At 37.9% G+C, this 13608-nt stretch overlaps 1 protein-coding gene across 1 annotated transcript in view; it reads left to right on the forward strand.

The window, feature by feature from the left end:
• RFTN1 (raftlin, lipid raft linker 1) overlaps nt 1-13608 on the forward strand; it is a 98874-nt gene that overhangs the window by 62858 nt on the left and 22408 nt on the right. Inside the window, exons 5-6 of the mRNA XM_082046353.1 lie at nt 4284-4707; nt 8813-9016. Of these exons, the coding sequence (XP_081902479.1) occupies nt 4284-4707; nt 8813-9016 (628 nt within the window). The remainder of the gene's footprint in view (nt 1-4283; nt 4708-8812; nt 9017-13608) is intronic.

Raw genomic sequence — 13608 nt, forward strand, 5'->3', positions numbered from 1 at the left:
GATCTATATCCTTGAGCTTCTGTATTTATAAGTCGTACTATCATGCTTGCTACGAATAGGAGATTATTACAGAGCTGATAATGCAACAAGAAACACAGACTCACAAGGAATATGTGAACTGTACAATGAACTTGGCAAGTGTCTTTATTCTAAATAGGTTTGAAAAGAGAATCTGTATGTGGCTGTTCAAAATGAGCTTCCAACCTGGAATCTCTGCATTTCTTTCATGGTTGTGAGGCCTGTAGTGTTAAAACAAGTAGTTTTCAGAAAACAGGATTTCATCATAGACTCATTTTGTTTGGAAGAGACACTCATAGAGTGCAACCGTAACCTAAGTCTGGCACTAAACCATGTCCCTAAGAACATAATCTATACATCTTTTAAACACCTCCAGGGATCATTCAGCCATACTGTTGCCAGGTGTGGTTTTACGGATCTTTAAATTAGACTGTCAGCCATTTTCTGATTAGGTAGGAAGCCTTCAAGAGAACCAGAAGTATTTAAAAAGATAGGACATAAATTTGCTACATCAACATAGTGTTTAGTGGTGCTGCTTTGTGCTGCTGATGGTTCCTTTTTTCCAAATGAAGTATAAAAATAGCAGTCAGTCAGTTCTGAAATAAACAATAACACTTGACAAATGTTGAGAAATGTTAACACAAGTGCCCTGGCTAAAATTCAATTAAGGTAGAGACATCAGGGTTGGACACGGTGCTTGTTTCTATTCCTGCTAGGGTTAGTAGGAGATCTGATATTTATTTCACAGATAGCAAAGGCTAAATCTGTCATTTTTTTCCCTTCAGGGAAAATGCCAGGTTTCTAATCAAGCAAATTATAGGGATGACATTAAGTTCTTTAACTGCCTCGGCCCTCTGTACACATGAAACTTCAGCCCTTCTTCAAGCAGGTTCTATTTTTAAACAGGCATAAATGCAATTTGTTGCATGCCAGTTATAAACTAATTTGAATGTACCCACTTGGGTGTTTATCCAGCTTGAAATAAATGAGTTAAGTTCTGCTTCTGTTGTTGAACAAGAACATCTTTTGTGATGGAGACCTGTTCTTGTATTTGTGGTTAATATAATCCAACCAGCACTTTATAAGGCAATAAAAATGTTTCTGTTCCTATCTGGGAAAGCACCAAATAAATTTTTTTATTTATTGTAAAGTTTGTTGGAATTTCCCTATTAAGAAATTCCCAAGTTGGAAAGAACAAGTATGTAGCATATCTAAATTATGAAAAAGGTCAGTAAACCAGCTGAAATTACTATGGATCACCTAATGTAAGGGCATTTTTAATCTAGCTTTTTTTCTGATGTGATAAGTGGTAGAGATGCAGTTGTTCTGCTTTTTATGTTTCTTCCTCTTGTTTAGTCCTACAATGTAGTGTGACAAGGACCTTTGTTAGTACTCTTTGTTAGCGCTCTAAACTGGCACATAAAGACAAGTAATTGTAGTATTTATCCAACCTAGTATGTGTCCTGAGTGACGCTGTCAGGGTAGCATCAATTCTTCCCATTAGGTTCAACTTTCTCCCTGCTTTCTCCCCTGCGTTGCCCTTGTACTGATTCCCAGCACCACATCTGTTGAGATATTTTCTCAAAAGCTGGAACAGACGCATCTGTCTGTGTGCACCAGTGCAGATGCCCTGACAGGTCCAAAACCCACCAGTGGCTGCTAGAAACAGCCTTTCTGCCCTGTGCACCTCCTGGGTACCGCCTGTCCGGGCACTGAGGTTTGGGCTTCTTTAGGTCTGAGTTTTTGTTTTTGATAATTCAAATATTCAATATTTCAAATGCAGGAAACAGGAAATGTGAATGTATACTGGATGGCATAATTCATTCTGAATGTGGAGGCAACTAAAATTTTGTACTATTCAAGCTCTCAACAGGATGCTGAAAAATCAAATTCTCTTTGTTTGTAGTCTGAAGATGTTCAGGCTTTATACTGTATTTATGATGAGAGCTAGCCCCTTCATGGTTTTGTGGAAAGTTGGAAGGAAAGACTGTTTGCGTCTGCTGATACATCACTTTGCTGTTCTGCTACTTAGATTGCCCTGTTGATGTAACATTTCCTGCTGAATTTGCTTTATTGAAAACAACGGGATGCTTAGTTCTCCCTAGTGTAATTGGAAAAATTTGAAATACAGACTTAAATAAGATTTTGTGTTCTGTATACTGCTGATTAACTTGTTGGGAAAGGACCTTGAAGATACAGTCTCTTTTTCCAATCTTTTTGCTAAACTATTAGGCTAATATGGCTCAGACTATCATTCAGTCCTTAGTTACTTCTGTTTCCATTCTGAGAACAAGAGTCTCAGAAGAAAATCCTCGGGATCAGGTATTCCTTAGGACAAACACTATTTTTTTGAGTGAGCCAAGACTGCAAAACTTTACAACAGTAGCTGTGAAAGCTGTTCTCATCCAAATCACAGCGTGGGAGAGCCTGGTATAGATTGACAAGCAGCCTTTATTGACCAGGACCAATGAAATTACTGCATATGTACTGTCCTCAAACTCTTAACAGTTGTGTACTAGTTAAATTTCTATAATTAGCTGCCCTGCAACCTACTAAACAAATGTGGTGTGTCTGTAAATTAGTGATTAGGGATGAACTGAATTTGCAACTCTATCATTAACTGTATAAAAAAAGTATTTGTAAAGTTACAACAGGGAGTCAGGGCCATTAAGCAGATTCTGAATGCATCTATCATTGACATTCACTGAAATCTAGTTTAAAGCTGGTTACGTGCTCGCTTTCTTTGTAGAGAGAGATTCATTTCATCAGGATACTACTTCTAGTAGTATTTTTTCTGGAGGTTATTGTCTTCTTTAGCAATGAGCTTTAGTTAAGTCAACATCCCTTGTTCTCCGGGCTAAGCACCTGTGAAGAGCCTTGGCTTGTTTCTTGGAGACCTCTGACAAAGTTCCTGTGATCACAAAATCAAGAGTTAATTTAACATGGAAAATATAATCATGGTTTGAAGAGGAAGTTCTCGTTGATCAGGTATCATCTGTAGGTTTGTGTGTTAGAAACAGTAACATGTTACCAGGAAGTAGATGATTCATTTCAGAAAAAAAAAAAAATCTGGGTAAGAAAGATGCAGAAATGAACTTCCTCTTATATTAAAGAAAAAAAGAAAAAAAAAAGGTTGTAAGAGATTCTTCCTATTTACTTGCTATTTTAAAAAAGGGCCTGAACTGTTTCACCTAAGTTTCATACTAAGTTGAGCCTCGGGAAAGAATTAAGACACTTTAACTCTCTGGAATTACATGGTCTGCAGAGAAAGTGAAATTATTTCTCTGTTCTCAAGGCATTTATTTTTATAATATGTGTGCTTAGACTTTGCGTTATATAAAGACTATTTGTTACTTGGAAACCTATTGTTTCTGGTGGACGATTTTGATAAAGGAATCAGCAGACCCCCATGCTTTCACCAAAGTCTGGCTCTCACTGCAGCTTCTCCTGGGTCTGAGGGGTTGAGGCTGGTGACTCCAATGGATGGTGCATCTGCAGTGCTGGGTCTGCCTAAAAGAGATTTCTCGGTCTGCTTGGTCTTGAGCCTTCCTTAGCTAACACCAGTTTTACCAGCTTGTCCTTACTACTAGGCCAGTGTTTTTTTCTTAGAATCTTTTGTGATTTGATTCCTTCATTTTCCTCCTTTACCTAAAGTGTAAAGGATCAATAATAGTGCTCCTTAGTTTCCATTATTCTTTGCTCATCTAACACATTTTGTATTCTGAGTTCCCTATCTTTCCAAAAGCAATGTATTAAAATAGCTTTGCTTTCATATACTCATTATGTGAAAGTTTGCCATTTGTGTCTCAATCCAAAGTAGGAAAAACAACAACTGTTGCTATAAAGGTGCATGTAACAGAGGGAATTAATAACCGTTTCCTGGCATAAATGTCATAATCCCATACTTAATGCAGCAGAAGGTGTAATGTTAAGTCACTGACTTCATAAGGTTGATACTAAAACTTTGTGTGCATAATACCACTTCTGATACTTTATCCCTTGTGAAGACATATGTAGGCATTTTCTTGTGTTTTGTTTTGGATTTTCCCCTCTCACTTTCACATTATTTTGGATGGTCTAGGGAGCTTTTCATCCTGTTTCTCTAGAATATGACTTTTTATGTAAATGTAACATGACAATTTCCTGTGGTCGTGGACAGAAGTAGCAAAATGACATGCTAGCCATCTTGAAGGATGTTATTTTCTGTATTTCTGTTTAGCTATGACAGCTTGACAGTTAAAAATCCAATCTTCTTTGACTTGTAGATTCAAGACGCTGCAAGTCAAGGCTTGAAATTTGTTGGAATTATACCTCAGTACCACTCCCAAAAGAACTGTCTTGTCAGCACCTCCCTGACACCTGCCAGTAACAACTCTGTGCAATCAAGAGATAATAAAAATGTTTCAAATTACCCCAAGAATCACGCTTCACCGGATGGCGAGAAAATAGATGCCATTAATGGATGCGATACTCCAGCCCTGAGTGAGGAAAGTGCTGACCAATGTGCCACATCCCGGGAGGGCTGCAGAGGTGAAGGACAGGCTGATGAAGAGCTGACGCTCAGGTCTGCGGAGGGGAAGGAAGAACTGGCTCAGCACGCGAACCCAAGTGTAACAGAAGCGGCGGACAAGCCAAACGGGCTTGCGGAGAATGAAACGCCAGCACGATGCTTAAAACCACTTACTGGCAGTAAGTATCGTAGTGACCTCCCATACATAAAAGCCAAGTTAAAATTGCCTCAATTATGTTCCCGGCTCCTTTGGTGAGTGGGAATGCAGGGACGACCGTACCACTGTAATAGCGAAGGAAAGATGCACGAAATGAGCCACTTAACCTGATTTCAACACGGTTACACAGTTCACTACGACTGAGCTAAGTCAGATGGCAAATGAAGAGATGATATAAGCTGGTGCAATTTTTTTATGGCCCGTTCATTTGCCTGAGTGTAAAGACATACTTTTGTCTGCTGTTCAGCTGAATTGGTTCATTTCTGTATTTGTATATTATCTCAATACCCTGAGAGCTCTTGATCTTTGTATCTTTTTTGTCCATTTGAATGAAAAGCTCTGCCAATGTGCCATACAAGCTTTTGCAGCAATAGAGGAATAAGTCACAAAGCCTTGTCACAGTTAGCCCCTTTGTAGCAGGTGAACAAATAGTTGAAACCACATCAGGAACAGCAGGAATAGATGTGGTCTGGACTCCGAAGTCTCCTCGTGTCCTATAGTCAGGCTGGTATCAGTGCTACAGTCAGAACTGTAATTACTAGAAAGCAGCAGTAATTGTTGTTAATGGCTCATGTTTGCTAATTCATTATAAAGGTCCTCTTGATAATGGTGTTCCTAATAATTTGCCTTCCAATTCTCATTTTTGGTAAGATTATTCTTATATCAGTTTTCTTTCTTTCTTTAATTTCTTTGACAGATTTCTCCTCAGCTGTGTGTTCCACTTCTAAGTGTCATTTTATGCCATCAAAAACCAAAAGTCTCAGCTGAGGTCTCAAAGTACCCTCTTTATGGTGTTTGTTGCTTGGAGGTTACTTCAGTAGCAGGAATTGTGGTTCAAAATAGGATGCAGACCAGAGTCATTTAGAAAATGAAAAGTCATCAGAAAAAAAAATATTCTTGCCCCATTTCTAGTATAAACCTCAAAATATTTGTCTTTCTCATATTTGCTTAAAATCCTAGAAAACTGTGTGTATACTCATTTCTCTTACCACTTTGCTTACATTCCTTACAAGCTACAAATCTTTGTAGGAAATTCCCTCTACATTTCTTTCAGCTGGTACTGTCCTTGACTTTATTACCCTCATTCTTTTTGTCTTACATAGATTCAGTCAAACAATCCTACCCCTTTGGGGATTTTGTATATAGGACTGAGAATGGCTTTGCGTTGTACCTTCCTTGGACTATTGTCTTGGTTTCCGTTGCATTTTGGTGTAATTAGCTTTTTGCCTTCACATTTGGATCACACTGTAGTAACCTTGCACCATACTTTCTTCAACTTTTAGTGGGCAAGGGGGCAGCCAGATTTGATCAAAGCGTAGCTATTATTTGAAAAATTTGTTCTAGTTTACACTAGAATCTTACACATTATAAAACCTCTATTAGCTTTATAGTTCTAAACTAGTTATCTCCAAGTCTAATCAGACCAGTTCTTTCTCTTTTTATATACGCTGTCTTTGAGAGAGTTAATCTAGAGAGTTTAATAATCTTTTTTCATGCTATTCTTCTCCACACTGAACAGTGGAAATCTTTCACTACAAGTAACCTTGTTATTAATATTTCTGCTTAATGTGAAGCTGATCACCTCCAATCTTCCCAACTTCTATCTGTCTGTAACACCCCAGGATTTAATTACAGCTGCTGATCTGCCAGATAAGAGGTTTTATTTTAAAAATGCCTCTAGTTTCCTTATTTATCTTTCTTTCTCTGAGTACTTTTGGACTTATTTGTTTCTCATACGGTTTTCATTTTAATTGGTGAGTTATGCAAATATTTTCCAAGACTGAAGATCTGAGAAGGCAGTTTAATGTGACAGTTCATCTATAGTAGGATTTTCCCAAATCACTAAAATCTATTGCCTGTACAACACTGCTGATTTCTTTATTACTCTTGTATGAATTTCTGTTATTACAGCACTCCCTTTTCCTCCCATGGAAAATGTGTTTCAGTCTTTGGCACCAGTTCTCCATCCTTCCTTGGGAACATGAAGATGGAAAGCATCAGGTGTTCTTGGTGGTTTGTGCTGGGGTTTTTTGTGTGTTTTTTATTCTCCAGTTAGCCTACTTACTCCACCAGAAGTTACTACTCTTGAGCTGCTTCTTCCTTACATAAAACTTCAGAAGAAAATGCGATATTTCTTACTGTTCATGGAATCTTAATTTTGTTCTTAATTTTAGGGTTTGTACTATTCAAATGTTCTTTTTATGCTTCTTCATTTTTTTTCCTGACTATTTTGTAGTGCTCATTCACCTTCCCTTTTATTAAAGGGCTCTTCAAAGCAGTGTTGGAAATTATTTGCCTGTGAACAAGGCACAGAAATTTTAATGGTATGTCCAAAAGCACTGTGTTATTTAGGACCAAGCTGAAGGTGTCTTTATCCATGCTTGAGCAGTCAGGTTTGCTGGTGAAAACTGTTGTCAGCAGTGACTTGAACAGTGGTTGGTACTGGTGTGCTACACAGTCAGGAATGGTGACAAACCAAGTCAGCCACTGAAAGACACATTTTAGATGCATGTTGTCAACAGCCCAGTGTCAAATCCAAATTATCATCTCCCTATGGTTTTCCAGTTCCATAATTTGCTGTTGTTAATACGTCTTCATACACCAAGAAGATCTCAGTTTCCAACATGAGCCTGTTTTGGGGGTCAGAATCAAACGATTGTAGATGTTTTCTGTGTGTGCTCTCCTGAAGTAGGGTTATCATAATGTTCTTCTTCTGAAACAAGTGGTAAACTGCAAGAGGATTCGTGTTAACAATTTATTTCTTTCTAATCGATTTGAATCATGGGTCGTGTCTGAGATCATTAGGTTTATTTTTCGAGTTTGGTTATATTATGAGATTCCTGCTCTCTTCAACTGCTGCCAGCCTGACTCTGAGCATCTCCCTTCTAATATCTTTTTCAACTTACACACTAGTTCTTGCTCAGTGATGTTGTTAGAGAGCAATCCTAACATTTCTCTTGACATCTCTTTCTTCAATACTTGAGATTAGAACATAATAACTCGGAAACACGAGGAGCTTATTGAATTAATGAAATTCATATAATGTCTTTACCTTTTATTTTGGGAGAATTTTTAGCATTTGGAAGTCAATAGAAATTTTACCATTGATTTCCATGTCCATTAATAAGTAAAATGATAATATAAAATTGTTTTATTGGTAATTTTATTGATGGTTGTACCCTTCTGAGAATTTGGAAGGTGCATCTGTACTTAAACTTGCTTCCAATTTTAGGGCTGTGAAAGCTCAGCTTTGCTGTTAGCAGTGACTATTTTGTAATGGTAAGCCTCCATTAACTTCTGTGATGTACCAGGGGGATATGGAGCAGAGTCTAGAAAATGTTCTCATTTGTAAGACCCTTCAAAATTCCACTTTCAAAATTCATTTGCTGTTGTGTTAATGCCTCACCTTGGCTCAGACCCAGAGTAAATCAGTGATCCAGCTAGCATAGTCTCTACATTAATGGTTCATTGCATTTTCTTTAGATGAGGCTCCTACTTGCTGTTTCCATGCCACTGCGTTATCAAAACTAAGTTACTTAATACTTCAGTTTAATGACTGTGATCTACAGAATGCTCCTAAATTTGCAGTAAGATTTTGTATTTTAACTGTCTTTATTGTCACAGCTCTTTTAATAAGTCATTCAGTAGAAAATTAAAGGTACTCTATGCCTTAATTTTTAGTGATTTTTTGACTGCTACAGTACTTAAAGCAGTTTGTGGAGCATGTTTTCCTATCTTGGTTTACACTGATAACTTCAGTAGGTGGGTTGTCCATTAGTATTCAGGTACTACTATCTTTACATGTTTTATTATCAACAATGAATCTATTATTAGTAACAAATATCGTAACATCAATCAAAATATCATATTGGATTTTGGGACCCTACTGTGTTGGACACTGCAGAAATGTATTAAGGAGATAACCACATCCCGAAGTATTTTTTGCAATTGCACGGTGTAATCAGGCAATGACAAACAGTGGGTTATACATTGTTTTAGCTGAAATATTGTGATAAGGTTGTTGGTTGTTGCATTACTGCATTTTTTTTTTTTTTACTTTTTGGTAGAAACAGAGATCTTTGTTCTCTTCAACAAGCCAAAAACCCCACAGAGACGCAGCCAGTATTACACAGTGACTATCCCTATGAGGATCTCCAGGAATGGGCAGACTGTCAACAGCTTAGAAGCAAATTGGCTGGAGCACATGACAGATCACTTCAGGAAAGGAGGCTCATTGGTAAACGCCATCTTCAGCCTTGGAATGGTAAATGGTATGGAAATTACAGAAAGCATTATGCTGTGATTATGTTCCTTTCTTCTCTAATAGAGGTCATTATCTTTGAAGAGAAGACATTTGGGAGGTGCTTTAATACAATCTCGGGGCAGATTTCGTTTAGATCAGCCTATTTCAGTGAAATGGAATGAAAGCATAAGAAATATTTTGGCATTTGAATAAGGAAAACAGATCATGTATTGTATTTTATAAACATACTAGAAATGATCCTGTAATTGCAGAAATACACAGCATTAATAAACAGTACTGAGTAAAATTAATTAAACTAATAATATTGTAACGCAGATGACGTAAATGGAAGAGTGGCTTTCTTCTTAACTTTTCGGCCACACACTGCATCTGGGTCTGATTGCAGGTTAGTGTAAGGACCCTCCAGTTTCATCTGGCCAACCTGTAGCAAGTTACTCCCAGTTCTTGGAGAGATCCTTTCCATCTCAGTGGCACGGTGTTTTACGGAATTGTCTTCTATGTTTGTATCCTCCTAACTAGTGCGTTCATATGAGTAATGGATAAACATCGGTCTTAATTTAAGAATAAAAGATTAAAAAACACATTTTTGTGTGTTGTGAAAATGTGGCACTGAATCCACCTTAACACCGTAGCCTGTCTGTACAGCACTCATGGCCACCATGGTGTCTCTGAAGACAAGGCTGCTGTACAAAGAAAAACTTTGGTGCATAGTAGAGATCTGAGAGACAAAACCAATGGACAGTGAGAACAAACCAAGGGAAGTACTTTAACACAAAAATATTGAAGTTACAGACAGATTAATTTTACTGGAAAATTATGTGACCATGGTTAAAGTGCTTATGGCTGAATCTTTCATCTAATTTTGGTTTGTTTTGCATTCTTCAAAAGGAATGTGGTAACCCATAGACTGGGCACTGCTAAGATTTGTGGGTTTGTGCCTCAAAATTATAGGGGAACTGCTTCCAGAAAATCTTCTTCCCATTTCGCTGCCAGTCAGAATTCCAGGACCCACGATAAAACACAGTAATATGAGTTGGTTCTGGTAAAAGCCAGGAAATAAACAGGCAATCCTAATTTTTCATTTTGCAAGCAAGTAGCAAAAAGGAAGGTCTAAAGTTCAGCTGATGGAATGCATTCACACAGCTTCCTGGAAAGCCTTGTAATTGCTAGTTAACTTGCTTAAAAACAAATGGTCATTTACTTTATGTGTATAAATTGCAACTCATAGAGGCAAATCTAATTGGCTTTATCAGGCTCAGTGTTGTCTTTAATAAAACTGCTTATCAGTGCACTCTAAAATGCTTTAAACACAGCATTTTTCTGTTATTTAAACTTCTGAAGTTCATTTACATAACAGAGGCCTGGGGGGAAGTTTGTGTACTTGGATACCAGAGCAAGGAGTGCTGGAAAACTGCCTGCGGACACAGATAAAGTTGGCTTGAGTGACAACAGTAAGGTTTCAATGTAAACAGGACAACGAGATTTATAAAAGTGGGCAGATTCCAGATTAAGTTAGATTATTAATTGTTCATCTTCAGTCTCTAAACATTTTTATTAGCATTTCACAGTTATAGGGAGAACAGGTTTAGAAGTCAAGAAGCTCAGAGTTAAGGTTTCTAAATGTGTATTAATTAGAACAGTTACGTTAAAATGACCTGAACGTAAACGGTGCTATTAGAACGTTTGCTAAGAGCATCTGTAAGTTGCCACCAGTTGCAGTTAAATGTTTATGATTTAAATTCTAAAATTTTCCCATGCTGCAGCGAAACGAGACAGCTTTTTCACTCGGACACCAAGGCATATGAAACAACCCAGGGTAGGGAGGAGGGAAGAAAGAAGGGGCTGAGGGCTTCTCAGCTTCTTACTTTTTTTCTTGTGTTCTATGGCAGCCTATCCAGCTCTTCATAGCTGGTGTCCTTATTCCCTGATTAATACTCTTCCAAATTAAGGTAATATTAGCATAGTTTCTTTAATTGGTTATATCACATTTCTCTGTACAGGGGACTGGCTTTCTCTTTGGCTTAAAGTATGAATTCATTATTTTGCTTATTAGACTTAAAAGCACAGTTGTTATTATCTTCTTCTTTTCCCCCTTGTCCTTGGAATGCCCAATGAAGTGAAGATTTCCAGATTGTCAGTAGTCATAAATCTGTTTCTTCCTTCTGCCAACAGTTTAATAATTAGTCTTTAAAAGAGTTTTAAAGTTCCTTGATAACAATTGTTTCTTTTTGCTTATTGTACCAGATAATTATAAACAGAGATATAACACAATTGCAAATTACAGTATGTAAACCATGCTGAGTTACACGACATATTAAATGTATTAAGATTTTTCTAGTAAGTTAGAAACAACAACATGCTCTGTCCTTGAATATTCTTATGTTGACATGTGACAGTTATTTAAATTTGGAGTTCAGTTACTTACTGGTGTTTTTCATCTAACTCATGTTATTGCTGATTCTGCCTGTAGTCCCAGGTGTAAAGTGATCCTGCCTAGTGATCTAAAGTGATCATAGGACTTCACCCTTGCCCTCCTCTAGTGAGAAGTGAAGGCTGTAGCAGCAAGCTACAGATCAATACCAGTGCAACTAGAAAGGGCTTAACAGGTGGGGTCTCTTTCCTATAGCAGCAAGTCTCCCAACAGCACTGTGAGAGGGAGAAGGGAGGAAGAGTAAAAGCTAAAGTTATATTTCAATGCCTTAACAGAGTAACCACAAGCCTGTTCATCTTTAGTTGTTTTGAACTGCAGATCTTTAAATGCCTGGTATTTTGTATTTGTTCTACCGTTCTGTCTGTGGATATCCTGCCTTTCAAACTTAGAAAAGCCAGCCAACCAACCAGAAAACATTGTCAGTACTTAAAGAAAAAGCAAATGAAACAAAACGTGAGTTGCTTGGAAGAGGAAAGTCGTCAGATTTTCAGGAGGTTAGATTGATTGTGTCTGTTACATTCACACTGCCTCTGACAGAGATGAACCAATGATGCATTTGGTCAATTATAGTCACCTTATCCACTGAAGTGGCTGGGATTTTTATAATCCATATGGAATTTTTTTTTTCTGTGTGTACTGAAGGTGAAAAGATTTAGGAGGAGGGAGGAATATAAATATGAAGCAAAGGCCAGCGTTCAGTTCACATTCCACATAAAGCCGCAGATAGCTGGTTTTCCTCATTGAGAGCAACAGCAGCCTAAAGGTTAGTTTCCTAGATAAGGGGGATTTGTAGCTGAAAGACAACAGGGAGAAAATTGTTGCCCACTAGGAAAGCTGTCATGGTAAAGTAAGAAATCTTTTCCTGTATGCTTCTTGTAAATCAGAAACAAGAACATCAAAATAGCTTTTTGTCAAATGAGCTACATCAAATATTTATACAACCCAGTGAAAATAGCTTTTTGTGCACAGTAGGATGCCTTAATCAAAAATGCAGTGGTAATGGAACATTTTCAGAGAAAGGACAGAGACTGTAACCTTTACGTTCAGAGCTTTTTCTTTAAGAAAGAGTGAAGCTACGTCAGTTCAAGAGTAGAGACTGGGAAATGATACCATAAACAGCAAAATCAAAATGGTTTGTTTTATTGGCATTCCTTACTGCCCTATTGTAAATGAACTAGCATTTGAAATTACTAAAGACCTTTTTAATGTAGGCTAAGTTTCCAGAAGCTAAATCTTTTTAGACAAGAGATTACCAAAAGAGAACAGCATACAACTGCATCAGAATCAGGAGGTACCTTGCATGAGGAACAATGGAAAATGGGAACACCAACTCACCATCTGAAGCTTTAGATGGCTGATCTTCGTAGATAGGTTAGGTAAGATTCAGCTGAATAAATGTAGGCAGCTCAGACTCTGCAGGTGTCTGCATATGAGTTGTCATACAAAATTGTAATTATAATCTCCATTATAGTCAATGGAGATCTAGGCGTAGACCAATATAGTAGGATTTGTGTTGTGATTGATCTCATCCTAAATCAAATATCTGAAAGAGATCAGATAGATTGGAGTGGGTGGTTTGGTGACAGCAGACCTAGATAAGACTGAGATACTCAGTGCCTCCTTCACCTTAGTCTTCACTGACACAGTCTTCCAGGCCACTGAGCTTAGAGGCAAATTTCATGGAGGTGCGGGACTAGTAGCAGTGGATGAAGATCAAGACAGGGATTGCTTGAGTTCATGGGACCAAATGGTCTGCATGCAAGGGCACTGGGACAGCTGGCTGATGTCATCACAGGGCCACTCATAGTCATCGTTGAAAGGTCATGGAGAGCAGGGGAGTTTTTCAACACTTGCGCCTATCTTTAAAAAAAAACCTAAAAGACAATCCAGAGACCTACAGGGAGATTGGTCAGCCTCACTTCATTCCTGGATAAATTGCTGAATGAGTCCTCTTGGAACACATTTCTGGACATGAAGAAGAAAGTGATTTGGAACCGTCAGCATGGATTTAACCAGAGTAGTTCATACTTGATGAAACTGATTGTCTTCTATGATAAAATGACTGGATTTGTGGATGGAGGGAAATCAGTAGATGTCATTTTGTGTGAATTCATCAAGGAAGCGCAACAGTGTCTCCCACAGTATTTTTGTATCCAAGCTAGGACCCT

Source organism: Streptopelia decaocto (assembly GCF_964273445.1).
Source record: "Streptopelia decaocto genome assembly, chromosome: 2".
In the NCBI taxonomy this organism is placed as follows: Eukaryota; Metazoa; Chordata; class Aves; order Columbiformes; family Columbidae; genus Streptopelia; species Streptopelia decaocto.